Source organism: Rhinoraja longicauda, chromosome 3 (assembly GCF_053455715.1).
Source record: "Rhinoraja longicauda isolate Sanriku21f chromosome 3, sRhiLon1.1, whole genome shotgun sequence".
NCBI classification, from domain to species: Eukaryota; Metazoa; Chordata; class Chondrichthyes; order Rajiformes; family Arhynchobatidae; genus Rhinoraja; species Rhinoraja longicauda.
Window position 1 is genome coordinate 27,411,002 of NC_135955.1, and position 20,511 is coordinate 27,431,512.

Below are 20,511 nucleotides of genomic sequence, written 5' to 3' on the forward strand. Positions count from 1 at the left end.
CCACCAAGAAGGGGACACGTTTAGCAGGTGCATGACAATAGCACAACTTAGAAGTTCTCTCCACATCACTCAGCTTCCTAACTTGGAAGTATCTCCCTGCCCCTTTGTATCGCTGAGACTAAATCCTGGAACCCCGCACCCAACCCGTCTGCAGTGCTTCCACTTGAAAGGCGGCAGCAGTTCAAGAATTCGCTTCACTGCCATCTTCTCCAGGGTAATGAAGGATGGGCAATAAACATTGGGGCTTTGCCATTAATGGCTAGATCCCAATAACGTTGAAATATGCTTAGGGGAGAGGAGGGGGTCATACTATCCTGCTCCTAAGAGGAGCTGTGATTTGGTATATTATTATCCAGCCCTCGATGTCTGCAGAAAAGGGTTTTGAGATCCAACCAAACTCTCCCGACACTTTCTCCAATCCACGTGGTTTTGGTGGGAAACTTGTAGCGAAGCCCGTATCTGCCATGATAGTCAATTTATTTGTCACATACACATAAATGTGCAGTGAAATGTCTGTGCTTAGTGGACACCCATCTTCCTTCTCTGGCTGAATTTTAAACAAACCACATCACTTCAAGGCTGTGGGTTTCCACTTCGAAGGGGGTGTGGGTGAAATGGTTGGATCTCGTGGTCCAAATGCCGGGGTGTAGAGGCAATTGTCCGTGTATCTCCAATGATCCGTGGATCTACACTGGTCCATGGATCGACCATGGTACACTGCCTCTCCCTCTCTCCCTCTCTCTCGCCCCCCTTCCCCACCCCTATTCCAGACTTCGACGCATGCTCCTCCGAGCCGGGCTGAGCTGCATCGCACGGTCAGAGCAATCGCAGGTTTTTTTTTAATGGTGTTTTATTTTGTAAATGCAAACTGTCCATCGCCGATGACTGGATTCGCGTGGCTTTGCACAGCGCTGCGGCAAGTTATGCCAGCACCGAAGTCGGATAGATTGTCTTATTTCGTTATTTTCTATCTGCTGGTAGGTATTAATCCATTAAAGCAAAATTCAACGTTATATGCTCTCTGCAGAATTCTGCATCAAAATATGGTTTTTTTCCCAATAAATGAGTCCAGAGTGGTGTAAAATAAATGCACCCGTAAATATAGACTGTCATTGAAAAGTTAGGAAGTACATGTATTTAGTTTGCGATACCCAATATGCAAAAGTAATCGAAATATCATACGATTATAAAACTTTCAACTGAGCAACAACTAGAATAGATTTCAGACACAGGTTAGTAAGTACGGAGTTTAGTGCGACAGTCCCTTTCGCCGGGGAATTCCCATTGGAAGAAGAGACATTTGTAACCAGATTGTTTCAGCCTCTCTTCTCCCACTTTCTCGAGGCCATCCTAACGATCAGTGCCCGAGGATGGCATGACTTGGACAACACCGACTACGACTGCTGGCCCTTGGAAAACCCGCATGAGTACAACATGATAAATTGCCAGGGTGAGTTTCCATTTCATTTTCCTCATTGTCGGCAATTCAACAGAATGGTACAGCGTTGAAAGAAGCCATTCGCCCCATTGCTCACCTGTTGTTTCTTCTGTTAAATCCGGCCCGTTTGCCCCCGCTGCACCCCCCAGGGCCCTTCAAATGTCCCTCATTGAATCTGCTGCCGACTCTGCCCTTCAAGGGCAATGTTTCCGGAACGGCAACCGGTCGAAATTTCTCTTAACTCCGTCTTCTTATTATATTCACAAAATGGCTTAAAAAACGCAAAGACACAACTTGAGACAGGCCGGAAAATGATAATATTAGATAATATTAGATATATATCTCGAATATGCACAGAAAAAAGTCCTTCGGCCCATCGGGTCTATGCTGACTCCTGGTAAAGCAACTCCAGCAGTCACATCTGCCCGTTCCTTCTCTACAACCTTACCCATTCAAGAGAGTCAAGTGTTTTATTGTCATATGTCTTAGATAGAACAAAGAAATTCTTACTTGCAGCAGCACAATAGAATATGTAAACATAGTACACTATGTTTATGATATTGTAAATAATATAATAAACGAGAGAGAAAAGAAAAGTTCAGTGTGTGTATATATATATATATACACACTTACTCACAAATACACATGCATAAAGATATATATACATGGCAGTGGTGAAATGAATGTGTGGCCAGGGTTGTGTGGGTCTCTGATGATGCTGGCTGCCTTTTTCAGGCAGCGACTGGTAAATCCCTTCGATGGTGGGGAGGTCAGAGTTGGTGATGGACTGGGCAGTGTTCACAACTTTTTGCTGTCATCTTCGCTCCTGAACGTTTAAGTTGCCGAACCAGGCTGTGATGCAACCAGTCACTACTGTACACCTGTAGAAGTACAAGAGAATCCTCCCTGCCATACCAAATCCCCGTAAACATTCTCAGGAAGTAGAGGCATTGATGCGCTTTCTTTATAATTGCATTAGTGTGCTGGGTCCAGGAAAGATCTTCGGAAATATGCATGCCCAGGAATTTGAAGTTTTTGACTCTCTCCACCATCGTCCAGTTGATATAAACAGGATTGTGGGTCCTCATCCTTCCACTTCCAATGTCCACAATCAGTTCATTGGTCTTACTGATATTGAGAGCAAGGTTGCTGGGCTGGCACCATTTGGTCAATCGGTCGATCTCACTTCTATACTCTAACTCACGACCATCTGTAATTCGTCCAACAACGGTGGTGTCATCGGCGAACTTCTATGTTCCCACTACTCCTTTCTAGGTGTTTCCCTTTCCACCTCCCTGACAAGCAGATTGAAACTATTCTTCACATTAAAAGCATTTCCGCTCATCCCCTCTGTATCACTTGTCCAACATTTTACAACCTGTCCCTGGCAGAGGAATGCACGTTAATCTTGAAATATTCCATCTATTTGCCCAGCCCGAACCCATCATGCCCTTGCACAATTCTCTCAAATCTCTCATTCTTCTCCCCTTTGGCAAAAACAGCCCCAACTTCCCCAGACTAACCTTGAAGTTGAAAACCCCCAAAGCTTCTTTGGAATATTTCCTGCATCCTTTCCAGGATGTTCACATCCTCCCTAAATCCCCTTGTGGAATTAGACAGAATATCGAACCAGTGCCCTAACTGGAGTTTTATAAAGACTCAGCATAATCTCCCTGGTTTTGGAGCTCATCACCTTTCCCTTTATCATGTACCTGTACACTGTGGATGGCTCGATTGTAATCATGGACAGTCTTTCCACTGACTGATTAGAACACAACAAAAAGCATTTCACTTTAGCTCGGTACACGTGACAATAATCTAAAACTAAACTAAAAAAAATTGTGATTCCAAAGATTTGTTCTGATTTACTCACCATCCACATAATGCCCCCTGCTCCTTTCAAGGTTCCTAAGCCCTGCACTGTTGCCTGTTCTTTGTTTACTGCACTGCAACCAATTGATTTATTATTCTTTATTGCATTTATAAGTGAAAATATCGGGGATGTTTTGAATGTGGGCCATTGCTACTTGATAAACAGTCTATTGCAGTCTGTTTGCCTTCTGAATGCTCAGTATTTTTGCATTAGTACAATTTTTAAAATATTATTTACATGGAATGATTCTGCATTGGTGATAAATTTGGAGAGAAAATTTAGATTTTCAAGTCAAATTAAATAATATATTTGACAAGTAAAATGTTATAATAATTAGACAGAAGAGGCAGAACATTAAATTAAACCCTGGATGTTGATTCTCTTGGTGAAAGGTTTATGAGTTATCCTTGGCTTCGTTGATGCACATTAATTCAATAATAGACTGTTTTTGATGGTTTTGCACATTGAGAGTCAATGGGGCAATGACAAGTATTTTTAGGAACAGTGCTAATTATTTAATATTCTGTACAGCAAATGATTCTGATGATGAATTTTGATGAAAATTTTAGCAAATCAAATATTTTACCGAAAGTAATATTCAGATAGTAATAACAATTAGGCTGTACAATATTCACAATAAAAACACAAAATGAATTAATTGTAATTTAGACCCCAAATCTTGTTTCTTTTGGTTAAAGGTTGATGAGTTATTCTTGGCATTGTTGATACACATGGATTCAATAATGGTCTGTGGAGAGTATACAAAATTGATGGACAGCAAACCAAAGACAAAGAGATGAGTCCAGATTAGTGATGGTTGTACTCACCTTCCACACCATAGGCTGCTTGTCTGTTAACCTTTATATATGTTTTCCCTGGAGCAGAGAAGGCTGAGAGGGGACATGATCGAGGTGTACAAGATCATGAGGGGCATAGATAAGGTAGATGGCGGGGAACTTCTTCCACTGGTGGAAGGTTCAACAACGAGGGGACATAGATACAGGGTAAGGGGAGGGAGGTTTCGGGGGAATGTGAGAAAGAACTTTTTCACCCAGAGGGTGGTTGGAGTCTGGAACTCACTGCCTGGGGTGGTGGTGGAGGCGGGAACACTCACAACGTTTAAGAGGCATTTGGATGGGCACTTGAAATGCTACAACATTCAGGGCTACGGTCCAAATGCGGGAAAATGGGATTAAAATTAGACTGTGTTTGGTAACGGGCGGCGCGGACACGATGGGCCGAAGGGCCTCTTTCTGTGCTGTAGGACTCTATGACTCTAACATTGAAACTACAGCACAGGAGCATGTCCTTCGACCCACAATGGTTGTGCCAAACATGATGCCAAGATAAACTAATCTCAAATGCCTGCACATGATCCATGTCCCTCCATTCCCTGCATCTTCATGCATCTATCCATAGCCACTTAATTGCCACTATCATATCTGCCTCCACCAATAACCCTGGCTACACGTTCCAGGCACTCACTGCCTTTTGTGTAAAAATAAATTGTCACACATATCTCCTTTAAACTTTGCTCCTCTCACCTTTCTGTAACAGTCTCTGGATTAAGCTTTGTGTCAAAATGTGGGCTGGAGTGGAGGTGGTTTAATGATCGTACTCTTTCTTGGTAATGTTCAAAAAAATGTTGCAGTGTAAAATATTTTGTATTTCTTCTATTCGTGGGCATTTTTTTCTTTCTCCAGCAAGTGTTGGTTCTTCTTCTTGCATCTGTTTTCAAAGTAACATCTGCCTTGGTTGGTAATACACTTGGAAATTCCTGTATGTAGGTAATAATCAATGAGTTACAATCCCCGGGGTCAGACCCACAGGTAACACTCAAGGTGCTGCAATCCTTTGTGTAAAACCCAAGGGTATCAATCCGAAGTTTGAATCGTCCTTTTGGCAGGGTTTGCAGATTGCATTTGTCAATCTATTGGTTATAAACCATAGAATTTAAAAGTGGCACTTTTAATCAGCTACAGGGAAAGTGAAAGGAAAAAAATGGAATGGAAAGAGAAGTATTGGCGGTGGCGATGAGGGAGAGAATAAACTGGTGGAAGAAATACACTGAATGAGAGGAGAGAAAGCGTTGCATTCGAATTAACTCCAGAAGTATAAACCCGCTCCTCTTCACATGGCCAGGACAGAATGTGTTACTTGTACTAAATTTACTCCAATTAATCTGTTCTCTTTGAGACTAGTCAGCTGGGCTGTGCACAAGCTGGGTTTGACACTAATCTAGAACAATTCAAAGAACAGATGCAGGACTGCCAAAACTGAAAATAATCTGGTGAAGAAAGAAACATAAAGCTGGAGTAACTCAGAGGGCAGGCAGAAACATCACCCATTCCTTCTCTCCAGAGATGCAGCCTGTCCCGCTGAGTTACTCCAGCTTTTTGTGTCTTGCTTCGGTTTAAATTAGCATCTGCAGTTCCTCCTGTGGATGGTGAAAATCGCCTCCATTATCTCACGATCTGCACTTTCTACTGTCAATCACTAATTTAGGATCAGAAGTAGGCGAACGAGCCTTGCTCTGCCATTAGCAAGAGCACGTCAATCTTCCAGCTCAGCACAAATTTCCCTGCATTAACTGCATAAACTTTGAATTTCATAATAATGTCAAGAATGGACTCCATATTTGAGAATTCCTAAAGTTCATTGACCAGAGTTTGAAGAAATGTCTCAGTATCTCCATCCTAAATTGCCTTTCCCTCATTCTGTGACCCTGATCCTGAAGCCCTTAGGCAAGGGAATCTCCCTCCCTACACCCAACCTGTAATGGCTTTGAGAACTTTGGAAGTTTCGATAAGATCTCCTCTTATTCGTCTAACCTACAAACTTCAAAACAATTGGCTGACATTTGATTTGGGACCTTCTGAGGCTTGTCGATCAAATCCCGAACAAACAGACTTAAGAACAGTTTTTACCCCAGGGCCATACGAGAACTGAACACTACCTTGCACTAGGCAACACCGTTAAAAAATCGGTCATATAATTGTATTTAATTGTATTTATGTATTTATTTGTTTTTGCATTTATTGCATATATGTTTGTACGCACCGTCAGGATTGGCTATTTTTTAATTTCGTTGTACTCGTTGCAATGACAATAAATGAATATTATTATTATTATTATTATTAAGACTTGAGACTTAATACTTCAGAGATACAGCGCAGAAACAGGCCCTTAAGGCAAACCGAGTCCACGCCGACCTCACACTAACTTACACACTAGGGACAATTTACAACTTTACCAAAGCCAATTAACCTTGTACGTCAATGTACGTCTTCGGAGTGTGTAAAGAAACCTGAGCACCCGGAGAAAACCCACGCGGTCACACGGAGAACGTACAAACTCCATACAGACAGCACCCGTTGTCAGGATCGAACCCGGTTCTCTGGTGAAGTAAGGCAGCAACTCTACCATCGCACCATTGTACTGCCTAAATGCTGTGTAAGGCGTTTTAAAACTGCAGGATGTCCTTCAGTGAATTTTGAAGTTGTTTATTTAACATGTATCAATCCTTGACATCTTTAGTCAGTTTTCGGCTTTCTGCTCTAGGTCTGGAGATGGCTTGGGTACAGAGACCTTCAGCGAGGGTGCTGAGTGGTGAAGAATTCAACGTGACCTACGCGGTGACAGTGAACGATCGTTTTTACCGCTGGGCGGTGGAGAGCAGCATTCTCTCACACGGGTGGGTGACAGGTTCCTGCCGCTTGTAAGTGTGTCGACATTGATTGATATGTTTGTGGGATCCCACAAGCCAGGCGGCAAAGGTAATGTGAATTGGCCAGACTATCAAACCAGCTGGCTTCCATCTGCCGCCCTCTGGGTTTACGGGAGGAACAAACTGACCCCCTTCGGGCAAGCTGGTTGTGGCATGCTAATGCAATGTCTGAAAGTCAGGATGTACAGTGGTTCATCTATTGACTGCATGGGCTCCATGTTTGAGAGTCAGGTTGGTGGAGAAAAATCTTTGCCATAGGACAATGGGGAGAGCTTCGCTGAGGTAGATGAACATAGAAACATAGAAAAATAGGTGCAAGAACAGGCCATTTCGCCCTTCGAGCCAGCACCGCCATTCAATATGATCATGGCTGATCATCTAAAATCGGTATCCCGTTCCTGCTTTTTCCCCATATCCCTTGATTTCTTTAGCCCTAAGAGCTAAATCTAACTCTCTCTTGAAAACATCCAGTGAATTGGCCTCCACTACCTTCTATGGCAGAGAATTCCACAGATTCACAACTCTCTGGGTGAAAAGGTTTTCCCTCATCTCAGTCCTAAATGGGCTACCACTTATTCTTAAACTGTGACACCTGGTTCTGGACTCCCCCAACATGGGAAACATTTTTCCTGCATCCAGCCTGTCCAATCCTTTAAGAATTTTCTATGTTTCTATAAGATCCCCTCTCATTCTACTAAATTCCAGTGAATACAAGCCCAGTCGACCCATTCTTTCACCATATGTCAGTCCCGCCATCTGGGAATTAACCCGGTGAACCTATGCTGCACTTCCTCAATAGCAATAATGTCCTTCCTCAAATTGGACTAAAATTGCACTCAATACTCCAATTGCGGTCTCACCAGGGCCCTGTACAACCGCAGTCGGACTTCCTTGCTCGTAAACTCAAATCCTCTCGCAATGAAGGGCCAACATGCAATTAGCTTTCTTCACTACCTGCTGTACCTGCATGCTTACTTTCAGTGACTGATGTACAAGCACACCCAGGTCCCGTTGCACCTAATCTGACACCATTCAGATAATAATCTGCCTTCCTGTTCTTGCCATCAAAATGAATAATTTCACATTTATCCACATTATACTGCATCTTCCATGTTTCTGTCCACTCACCCAACCTATCCAGGTCACCCTGCAGCCTCATAGCTCACCCTGCCGCCCAGCTTTGTGTCATTCGCAAACTTGGAAATTTTACATTTAATTCCCTCGTCTAAATCGTTAATATATATTGTAAATAGTTGCGGCACTAGCACCGAGCCTTGCGGCACTCCACTTGCCACTGCCTGCCATTCTGAAAAGGACCCGTTTATTCCTACTCTTTGCTTCGTCTGCCAACCAGTTCATTATCTATGTCAATATCTTACCCCTATACCATGTGCTCTAATTTTGCACACTAATCCCTCGTGTGGGACCTTGTCAAAGGCTTTTTGAAAATCCAGATACACAACATCCATTGACTCTCCCTTATCCATTCTACTTGTTACATCCTCAGAAAATTCCAGATGAGTAGTCAAGCATGATTTCCCCCTCATAACTCCATGCTGTGGAGAGTGTGAGGGGAGCAGATTGCATTCTTTACCATGGGATACACGCCTCTAAGTGCTTAACACTGAGTATTGAAGTGTGTGAGGGGAGCTGATTGCATGCTCTACTATGGGATACACGCCTCTAAGTGCTTAACACTTAATATTAGAAATTGTGTGAGAAGTTGACCAATAGATACATGCCTATGTGCTTAGCGCTAAACCTTTGAAACTTAGGACTTCCACAACTAGGCATTAACACGCCCTACTAGAAATGATTTGAAAATGTGGCTGTAGGGCCTAACGGAATTCAGTTGAAAGTCCACTTTTCCGTATTGCAAGCTTTTAATCAAGATTTTAAATTTATTTTGTTAAAATTAAATTTTGGAAAAATGACTTCCTGTCCCGGTGATTAACTTGAGCTATTCATTTTGCCTCACACAGAAATGCTGACGAAGCAAAGATATTTTGTGAGGAGAAGGAGTGCCCACTGAATTGGAAGGAGGCAAATGAAGACAACTGCTGTGTGCATCATGCTAACATACATTCCTGCCCTCTGGCATTCATGGTTAGTGCCTAGTTTCCCACCGAGTGTGAGATTCTTTGGGTGGGGGATATACTGTGTGCATATTATTAATTCTTGCCTTGCACTGAAAAGATGCCATCAGTCTGTTGGACCTCAGTAAATAAACGCCATTGTATGGGGCTGATATTATGCAGGTAAAAAGCACAGTAGTTAATCCCCTATCCTGTTGTTCTGAGAGTCCAATGTTTCGGCATCAGACTCACCAGGGCACCCACATCCTGTGCTCCCTTTAAAAATATTGGGGGCCCATTTTAAATACACTGGGTTCATAGAAAATTTGTTATACTACTATGTAACATCTTACAAAAAAGAAACTTAGAATTGTACTGTTGTATATTCACAATGATATTCAATAGTCAAAAAATTCTGCCAGGCCAGTGCACCAAAGTCCAATGTGCAAGAGTACCAGAGCTCTACTGTCATGTTTATTCATTGACTCGGTGAGATCAGGAGAGTAGTCCTTTTCCTCTTGTGGCTATTGGAGTGAATGTTTTCCCCAAGCCAACTATAAACATCACTCAAAAGAACAAAGATTTGCATTAACTTAGTACCTTACACAATCATGGGACATCCAAAATTCCATTCTACCATCAATGGAATGTTTTCTCACCATGACATGAATCATACACTGTCAGTTATCTCATGGCTACTTGTGAGAGCTCGCCAGGTATATTTCTCCACGCAACCACCGCATGATATCACACTTGGACATATTCGAATATATCACCGTGGTTCTTCCAACTGATGTGTATGGGAGTAACTCCCTTCTCGTGACCGCTAGCTGCCCAGTTAAACATTTGTGACAGGGGTCAACCACAATGATGGGACCTTAATCCGACAGCATTCACTTGTTTCCAGGTGGGCCAAGGCATCAAGCCGTACAGCTGACACGCAGTCTTACCCTTGAGTCAAAGTGTGAGTACAAGGGCCAGCACACACACAGACACTGTCAGTCATGGCTGACACCCAGAGCAGCTCTGAATAAGTACTACAGTCTACCTCACATTCCCAGTTGTTTTCTCTGTAGCCTTCTAGCACAAGCCACTGTCACCTCCTACTTGCTCCTTCCCAGAGATATCTTTCACATTAAGTCACCTCCACTTGTGCTACAATATCTCCTTGTCCACTTTCACAGGCTTTCCCTTCGTTTCACTCTGTCCATCTGTAGATTACCACATTAGATCACCTCACTTATTATGCATGCTGCACATTCCACATGTGATCCAGTCCAGATCTTCATCCCTACCTTGACTATGTAAGCTGCCTTACACTGTCTCACAGCAGGCTAGATGCTGACTACGGAGACGACAGCATGTAATGTTTCCTCCGCTTGTGTTACAATAAAACTATGAGTCGTTACTCCTGTGTATGGGTTTGATTCCAACAACATGGTGTCAGAAGTGGGATCGTTCCATTACCTGGCACTCCTGACAGCACGTTCAGCCAGCCCGTTGGACTGTGGGTACTCGGGACTGCTGGTGATATGACAAAAGTCCCAGCGTGTAGCAAAGTCTCTGAAGTGTTGGCTGGTAAACTGACTGCCGTTGTCGGAAAGTAGCTGATAGGGAGCCCCGTGGACAGAGAAGTGGCGTGGCAGTTTCTGGGTTACTGCTGCAGAGGTGGCGCTCAGGACTAGATCAATTTCAAACCCTCCGGAGTACAAGTCGACTAAGACCAGGTAGCGCTTGCCGCGCCAGTCAAAAATGTTGGTTGCTATGGTAGACCAAGGGAGGTCAGGAACTGGGTGTGAGAGAAGTGGTTGCTTTGGTTGGTGCGGTGCTAGGCCGTTGCACACTGCGCAGGACTCTACCTTCTTACGTATATAATCAGTCATTCCAGGCCAGAAGAACATGCTTTTCACTCTTAGAATAGTCGTCTCTGCGCCTGGGTGTCCCCCATGGACACTGTCAAAGTATTTGCTGTGTAGGGAGGCAGGAATCACAGCTTTGTGGCCCTTTACCATAATGCCGTCCTGTAGTACCAGTTCGTCGCGAATGGAGAAGAAGGGCCAAATTGCAGGTGGCAGTCAGTCTGTTCTGCTTGTTCAGCCATGACAGAGGAGAGTGATCGTAAGGTATCGTCAGCAGCAGTCTGGGCTGTCAGGTCTACCAGGCAGGACGAGGGAATGTAAGAGACCATCATGACAACGAAGCTGGAGCACGAGACAGGGTATCCCCCAGGTGCATGTCTTTGCCACGTTTGTAAATCAGAGAAATGTCGTACCTCTGTAGTTGTAACATCATACGCTGGAGACAAGCTGGGGCAGCGTGTATCAGTTTGTTCAGAATGCTGACAAGTGGTTGGTGGTCGGTCTCGATAGTGACTGTTTTTCCGAGGATGAGTTCGTTGAACTTCTTGCAGGTGAAAACGACCACTAGCAGCCCTTGTTCAATCTGCGCGTAGCATTGTTCCGTGTCCATCATGGTGCAAGAGGCATAGGCAACGGTCGCCGTTACCGTCGCCGTTGTTTTGGAGGCAGACTGCTCCTAGTCCATATTGGGAGGCATCGCAGGTCAGTGTGACAGGCAGCTTGACATCAAAATAGGTGAGAGTGGGGGCACAGGACATCTGCTGTTTAAGAGTGTTGAACGCTCTCTGTTGTTGTTCGTGCCTTCCTTCTGAAAGTCATTCTAACTTTTCCCAGTTCTGATGAATGGTTAATCCCGTTACTCCCGTCCCAGATGCTGTCCGATCAACTGTTCATTTCTTGTATTCTCTGCTTTCATTTCAGATTTCATTGAGGTTTTTAGTTTAGCTGCCCTACAAATCAGATTGTGCAGTTATTAACATATAACTACATATAAGTACTGAAAATGGGGTTCTGCTTTGGGCAAGGCTTTAGTCTGAAGAAGGGTCCCGACCCGAAACGTCACCCATGCTTTCTGTCCAGAGATGATGCCAGTCTGCTGAGTTACTCCAACACTTTGTGTCTATCTCTGCTTTGGGCAAATTGGCTGATGAACTTCCTGCATGACATTAACAATTCTGAGAATAGATAGGGTGAATGCACAGAGTCTTTTATTCAGGGCAGGGAGAATCATAACTCAGAGGACAGAGGTTTAAGCTGAGAGGACCAAGGTTTAATGGGAACCTGAGGAGCAACTTTTTCACTCAAAGGGTAAATTGAACAAACTGCCAGAGGAAGTAGTTGAGGCAGGTACTATAACAGCATTTAAAAGACACTTGTACTGGTACTTGGATGGGAAAGATTTAGAGGGAAATGGGGCATATGAAGGCAAATGGGACTAGCTTAGATGGGGCATCTTGGTTCGGCATGGGCAAATTAAGTTGAAAGGCCTGTTTCCGTGCTGTGTGACTCTATGACTTTAAGTAGTTGATTGACTGTAAGTTGCTTTAAAATGTCTGAAAGTGATGTGAATGGCGCTTTTGAAACACATTTTGTTCTCTTTAAACTTTAATAGTACAATTTTTAGCTGTGATTTCTATGCTCCACCATCTTCCATAACCCTGATTTCATTCCCCACCCCACAATTCCTGGTAGCCATGTCTCTAGCAGTGTGTGGCCCGGAATCTGAAATTCCTTCCATTTTGACCTCTGGTCTTTGACCCCTGGTCCTGGCACTAAATGTTACCAGCAGCTGATTGTTGTACACCACTTCCAAAATACGGTTCCATTGGGTAACTAAACCTGGAAATTAAAGGGCCTTTTCCAAAAAAAAGACCAATTTGTAACAAGACCTTTGGCAAAATGAGCTTATATTTTTGAAAGTATCACAAAATGCTGGAGTAACTCAGCGAGTCAGGCAGCATCTCAGGAGAGAAGGAATGGGTCACGTTTCGGGTCGAGACCCTGCTTCAGACATCTCCTGAGATGCTGCCTGACCCGCTGAGTTACTCCAGCATTTTGTGATACCTTCGATTTGTACCAGCATCTGCTGTTATTTTCCTATTATATTTTTGAAATATTTCAAAGTATCCCAAAGTAGTGAAACAACTTATTATTCTTTTACTATTCATTCTCTTTTCATGATTGAAGGTGAAAGAGGGTATTTGTGGTCCTTGGATCCCAGATGATGGTCAGATAGTAACTCATACGGTGTCAACAGCAGGGAAAATGAGTCAAATTAATTGGACCGCCAAGGTAAGTTATGACTGAGTGTTAAATAGAATGAGCACAGAAGTAAAGAAAAGGATCATTCGGACCATGAGTCCTTTTGCGGGGATTTCTCAGAATGATATCAAGGCAGTGGGCCTTTATTTAGAGAGGGTCTGAGTTTAAACTCCTTTGTAGAGGTGGGCAAGGGTAGTGGGTATGATTTAGAAGAATGTATAGACATACAGCTGTACAGCAGGGAAACAAGCCCTTCTGCCCATCTTGTCCATGCCATCCATATAGGCATATTGGGCTAGTCCCATTTTCCTGCATTTGACCCATAGCCCTCTGAACCCTCCATATCCAAATGTTTTTTAGTTTAGTTTAGTTTAGAGATAAAGCCTGGAAACAGGCCCTTTAGCCCACTGAGTCCACAATGACCACTGATCACCCATCACATGAGTTCTATATTATCCTGTGTTCTCACTGACTCCCTACACGATGGTCAATTTTACCGAGGCCAATTAACCTACAAATGTGAATATGTCTGGGATGTTGGAGGAAATCGGAGCACCTGGAGGAAACCCATGTGGTCATGGGGAGAACGTGCAAAATCCACACAGACAGAACCCGAGGTCAGGATCGAACCAGCACCTCTGGCACTGTGGGGTAGCAGCATAACCAGCTGCGCCACTGTGCTGTGCTCTCAAAAGCATGAATGTTATTTGCTTCTGTAGCTACTTCTGGCAACTCATTCCAGATGTCGACTACCCTCTGAGTGAAAATGTTGCTTCTGAGGTCACTCTTAAATCCCCCCCCGCCCCCTCTCACTTTAAGGCTCTCCCTCTAGTTTTAGAATCTTCTACAGTGGGAAAGACTGTGAGCATTGACTTTATCCATGCCCTTCATGATCTTGTGCACCTCAATAAAGTCACTTCTCAGCTTCTTGCGCTTCAAAGAAAGAAATCCCAATTGCCCAATCTCTCCCGATAACTCACCCCACCAGCTCAGAGAACATCCTGGTTAATCCCTTCTGCACCCTTTCCGACTTAATGACATCCTTCCTGCAGCCGGGCGACCAAGATCCAAGAACTATCCCCAGCACCCTGGATCCAAGATTTGGTCTTCGTTCAACATTACCAAGACTGATTATCAAATTGCTGTTCACAGAAACTTGCTGCACAAATTGCAAATTAACTACTGCATTTCTTACATTGCAAGAGTGACAAGAATATAAAAAGTAGATTTGAAACTGTGAGGTGTCTGGAATAATAAATTCATGTTCATAAGTCATAGGAGCAGAATTAGGCCATTCAGCCCATCAAGTCGACTCTGTGATGGCTGATCTATCTTTCCCTCTCAACCCCATTCTCCTGCCTTTTTTCCATAATCCTTGAATCCTTACTAAACAAGAATCTGTCAATTTCCGCCTTAAAAATAACGGCCTCCACAGACGCCTGTGGCAATGAATTTCACAGATTCACCACCCTAATCTAAATTTGTTAGGGGTAGAAATGTAGTAATCCAACTGTAGTCAGACAAAACATGCACTCTGGAGATTAACTGTACACTGCGAGCCAATAATTTATTTTATCAGTTTCTATTGTGAGTTTTAAAGAATTGTGTTTCACAAAGGAGAGTTTTGTTTAGTATTTGCTTGCCAATTCTGAAGGAATTTAGTTCCATTAGAATTGGAGAATGAGAATGCACTGATTTTAATTCCTTGTGTCTTCTGTACATAGGTGATCCTTGTCCATCTTGGTGTAACCTCCCTAATAGCTCACATCAAGGTGGGACGAATGCAAGCAGCATTGGAGGCAAAAACCATGGTGCTACCTGCAAAAGGTAACTCAGAGGAAAATGGACTGTGCAATACTATCAGAGTTCAAATAAAGCAGGGCCCAATAAAATGGGAAAAGCATTAGAGGAATAATGTCACATTGACAGAAACATCTTCCCTGCAAATACGATGTGGCTGGATTTTAACTGGAGGCGTAAGTTCACTTTAATTTGGTTTGCACTGTCCAAGATCCCACCGGCCTTGCACAGTCATACTTGTGAAGCTTGAGGCAAGATCCCACCTGCCTTCTCAATGGCCTTGCTACTGCTTTAAGGGATAGTGTTTAACGCTTGGCTAGTACCAGCAGGCTAATGCATAAAGCGAATACCTCGGCTAATACTATCTGATCATTCTCACATTGGTATTTGTGGGAGCTTGCTTTGCACATATTGGCCACCGCCTTGGTATTGATTAAAAAACAACTTGCAAGAGTAACTCAAGGTGTCAGGCAGCATCCCTGGAGGGAACGGATAGACAATGTTTAGCATCAGGACCCTTCTTCAGATTCTCCATCCCCTCCATAGATGCTGCCTGACCCAGAGTTAAACCAACATTTTGTGTTCTGCTCAAGATTCCAGCAACTGCAGACTCTTGTGCCTCCACTTTGGTGGTGATATTGTTTAAATATTGTCACATGTACCAAGATCTAGTGAAAATCTATTTGTATAGTATCCTGGCAGATCATACCAAACTTGACACAACAGAGCAGTGCATACCTTGCAACGTCAAAAGCACCATATGACTTCCTGAATTGATGATAAATGCCGTATCTTTGTGAATATGGCTCTTCAATGTGCCTCAAGAGTCTAGAGGTTTACAGTATAAACAAGGGACTCACCATTAACAAAATGCCCTTCTCCAGTAAATCTATGCATAATTTTCATTCTCAATTACTTTGATAAACATTTGAAGAGCTTTGGTTATTTAGGAATTATAAGAGGGCCACTAAATGACCCAGTGGGAAAACAGAACTACCCTGAGGCAGAGCGTGGTGGGAAAGTAGATCTCGCTCCCATGGGTATTGGTTGAAGCAGAAAGCAGAAATAGATTTCAAGGAGATGTTGGAAGAACATTTGTGAAAAAGGAAAGATCCTGCCAGTAGGATGAGGTGAAGGAGGGTGGGAGGAGACTGTGGATCAGATGGTCTGAGTGTCCTGTAACTGCTGTTAATTCTAAGCAATACCTAATGCTATTGCCCAGGGTTGAGCCATGTATGAATAAGTTTCTCTTTCTGTGTTGAGTCTGCGGAGATGATAACTGCGATGAAGATGAAACGTGCTCCACCTGTCCTGCAGACTGTGGTGATTGCACTGCCACCATCAAAATTGCCATAAGTTTCCCCATCTCGCTGGTCTGCACTGGCCTGATCCTCACCATCGCGGTAGGTTTTATTCCGATGTTCCACACAACCTTCTGCTCGTTTTCATAAAGAAAAATGTGACATTAATGAATGCTCATCTGGTATCAGTCAATGAACTGGCTGGGAAATCATCGAGCGGCTGCTTCTTCAGGCCTGGGTGTCGAATACTGGCGGAGTGTAGGGGTGGGGATTGGCTTTAGGATGAGGACTCAGCCATAGAGGAGATGTTTTTTAATCAGCATGCTGCGGCCCTTTGGAATTCCTTCCCTTGTAGGTAGATGTTCAGTCATTGACTGTGTTCAAGGCTATCAGAAGATTTGTGGGTGGGGGGGGGGGGGGGGGCACCAAGGGAATGAAAGGATATGTGGACCAGGCAGAAAGGTGGGAGGTAGCAGATCACCCATGTTCTAATTGAACGGCAAAGCAGGCTTAAGGGGCTGAGTGGCCAACTCCTGTTCGTATTTCTTATGTTCTCTTTTTTGATTGCAGTGGGTTCAGTACCAGAAGCAAAAGATGTTGTGGGATGAAAGCTGGATCATTAACTTCAATCAAGTTAAGCAAGGTCTGTAGCACGTCATGAATCTGTAGAAGTTGAGCTGGTGTTATTAACTGGGTCTTTTGTCACCAGCGATAGTGCATGCATGAAATAGTTCATGAAATTTGCATAGAATGCAAGCTGAGTGCAAAAGACATAGAAATTGACAGACATTGTGTGCAACTTGAGATGACCGTTGACTGGTTGCAATGCAACCTTGCAATGATGTTCCAGGCTGGCCTTGATTTACAGGAACTAAATGTGCAAACGTGTGGGCCCTGAAGTCCTGTTGAAAGCGCAGGGATGAGCATGACTGCCGATTATTGAGCACATTGCCGATTATAACAGCAAAGTCTTTAAACTTTAGACTTTGGAGATACAGTGTGAAAACAGGCTCTTCGACTCACCTAGTCCACAATGACCAAGTGATCACCACTCGCATGGTCCTACACAATCGGGACAATTTACAATCTACAGAACCCAAATAATCTACAAACCTGTACATCTTTGGAGTGTGGGAGCACCCAGAGAAAACCCATGCACTCACAGGAGATTGTACAAACTCCGTAGTCAAGATCGAACCGGGTCTCGGCGCTGTGAGGCAGTAATTCTACCACTACGCCACTGTGCCACCCCAGTCATCCTCTTATATCTCTTCATTACAAGTCCAGTTCAGATGGACCCTGAGCCTCCGCCTGTGACGTCATCAACCAAGCATGCATTGTGCACATTACCCACATAATGTCTGCAATGGAGTTTCTAAACCAAAACTCTGCCAGTTGCAGTTCGTATCAACGTTTTGGATTGATTCTCAGAGTATGGGCATCTCTGGGAGGGCTGGCCAAAGACGAATAGGTATGAATGGTAATTGGCTTCTGTAAATTGCCCAAAGTGTGCAGAACATAGAACCAGTATTCAGGTGACCGATGGTCAGTGTGGACTCTATGGGCTGAAACACCTGTTTCTGAGCGGTATCTCTAAGCTCTGAGCTCTAATAAGTCAGCTCATATCTCCATTGTACTGTCGCAACTTTCTTAAATTTAGTTAACTTGGTTTCAATCAGGTTCATCTGTAGGTACTTGCTGTGATTTGTTTTGTAGACCATGCCATGCTAGGCAGTGCCATCAGCATTCCTAATGGAGTGAGTGATTCCAACACCAGCTGCATCACCACTGCCAGCTCATGCACAGGAGCTCTCAATGCATCAAGGAAACAGCACTTCACCCAGACAGGCATCTTGTAAGTGAAGCACAACTAGGAAATTATCCATGACAGTAAAGGTAGCCACGAACATCTTTGGTTTCCATTGTGACTCTTCATCTACTGACCAGTTCTTTTTGCCTCTAGTTTTGTTTCAAGATAGTAGGTGTTGTCTGTATTTAGAGTGCTGAAAATTAGAAATGCCATTTTAAAGGTGAGATTTTAAACTAAAGCCCCACCTCTCCACAAACTAATGTTAAAGATCACTTGGCACAGTTTTAGGAAGTTACCCACCGGCCAAACATTGGCAGTGCAAATATGTTGGTTATTAACATGCTGTTGTTTGCAAATAGGCTGCTGTATCTCCCATCTTATGACTGTGACCACAGCTCAACAAGTGGCATTAAGGTATTGCAGGAATTCTGGGATTATGAAGGAAAAGAAAATTGCAAGTTGAGTTTTCTTATATTTCAAGTAGTTTTACAGCATCAATGCTGTTAGTTGACTCATTGCTCTCCCTCTGACTGATCCTGTTTCAATTAGTTAAAAGGGAAAGCACAGAAACAGGCTGTTCAGCCCATCTGGTTTGTACAGGTGTCTATGACATAAAGTTATTTCCGTCCAATTTCATTTTGGCCTCTCAGCGGATCACTGTATGCACATTGACCCTGAGGTACCTAGTTTAATTACGGCCACATAAGTGAGTCCATCTCTCCAGTTAATGCCTGGTACCAGTGATCAGTATTACCCAGGTCTAACTGCCACATATCATCATCTCAGGGCTACTGAGGAGAAACCACCTCTTGTGTTTGTGGGGAGAAGCTGCTGAATGGCCAAAATCTCCAGGATTAACACCTAATAATGAAAACCAAACATGCCAGAAATACCCAGGAGATCAGGCAGCAGGTATGAGGGGAGACAAATACACATCCACACACAAACATTTGCATAAGCATGCACACATGCACAGATACGTGCATGGGTGCACAGACACACATGCTTGCACGCAATTATTGTTGAAGGGAGCACATATGCATGCACACACACATGCATGTGCACAAGCCTGCATACTACATGCACGGATACATGCATGTATGCATAGACAGAGACTCATGCACACAATTATTGTTTCAGGCCAATGACGTCTCATCAGAATTGTTAAATGATTAATGATATTGGTTTTAACAGATTGAGAGGGAGAGGAAAGAGAACAGGGAGGAAAGAAGTTCTTTGCTAAGATGGAGAAATTGGTTGACAGAACCAATAGATTAAATGATGGATGCAAGGCGAAGGGTCTGATAGTGGACAAGCAAAGCAAAAAAGGATGGATCTGAGGAGATGGAAATGGTAGAAGCAGAATCACCATGGCCGAGACAGTGTGAACAAAACAACTGGGAACGTGGTTTGATCTGAAATTGTTGTATACCTCGTCTGGGGGGCTGCATAGACTCTAAGAGAAGTGCGTCGGAGTGATGTGAGAGCGGGCGACCTGTGGGACATCACGTATTCCACACGGAGACACGACCACAATACCTTGCCATGGTGTTCATTTGGAGAGGTTGAGTGCACTCACAGGAGCAGTTCTTCACTGAGACAAGTTTAGCCAGGTGTGGACGGTGCTGCCGGACCTGGACTGCATGAGCCTCGGTTCAGGGGAGACCAGACAGACCCTGGGATCAAGTTATGTAATTTCTCCCTGCACCAGGTTAATTTTAACTTTTCACTGTTTCAGTATTCATTCACTGGTGGGTGATGCATGGATCATTTCTCTCAGTCGAATTAATAAGCTTTAGTCTAAATGTATAGGAAGAAAATGCAGATGCCGGTTTAAACTGAAGATAGACACAAAAAGCTGGAGTAACTCAGCGGGTCAGACAGCATCTCTGGACAAAAGGAATGGGCGATGTTTCGGGTGTAGACCCTTCTTCAGACTGAGAGTCAGGAGAAAGGGAAACAAGAGATATAGATGGTGAGATAGAGAGATATAGAACAAATGAATGAAAGATCTGCAAAAAAGTAACGATGATAAAGGAAATAGGCCATTGGTAGCTGTGGACTAGATGAAAACAGGTTACAGACAATGAGACTCAACATGACGACTTTGAAGCTAGTACAACTTGGGTGGGGGAGGGAAGGAGAGAGAGGGGAAGTTAGAGAAATCAATATTAATACCGCTGGGTTGTAAGCTGCCCAACGGAAATATGAGGATCTGTCCCTTTAATTTGTGTTTGGCCTCACTCTGACAATGGAGAAGGCCCAGGACAGAAAGGTCAGTGTGGGAATGAGAAGGGGAATTAAAGTGTCCGGCAACCAGGAGATCAGTAGGTTCAGGTGGACTGAGCAAAGGTGTTCAGCGAAAC

The 20,511-nt window shown here is 43.7% G+C and overlaps 1 protein-coding gene across 1 annotated transcript in view; it reads left to right on the forward strand.

The window, feature by feature from the left end:
* Positions 1 to 362: 362 nt before the first annotated feature.
* The window catches only part of LOC144592235 (atrial natriuretic peptide receptor 1), a 47,666-nt gene continuing 27,517 nt past the window's right edge, over positions 363 to 20,511 (forward strand). Inside the window, exons 1-9 of the mRNA XM_078396767.1 lie at positions 363 to 455; positions 1,345 to 1,450; positions 6,873 to 7,016; positions 9,023 to 9,144; positions 13,160 to 13,264; positions 14,959 to 15,061; positions 16,298 to 16,437; positions 16,906 to 16,978; positions 18,052 to 18,190. Coding sequence (XP_078252893.1) covers positions 363 to 455; positions 1,345 to 1,450; positions 6,873 to 7,016; positions 9,023 to 9,144; positions 13,160 to 13,264; positions 14,959 to 15,061; positions 16,298 to 16,437; positions 16,906 to 16,978; positions 18,052 to 18,190 — 1,025 coding nt within the window. The remainder of the gene's footprint in view (positions 456 to 1,344; positions 1,451 to 6,872; positions 7,017 to 9,022; positions 9,145 to 13,159; positions 13,265 to 14,958; positions 15,062 to 16,297; positions 16,438 to 16,905; positions 16,979 to 18,051; positions 18,191 to 20,511) is intronic.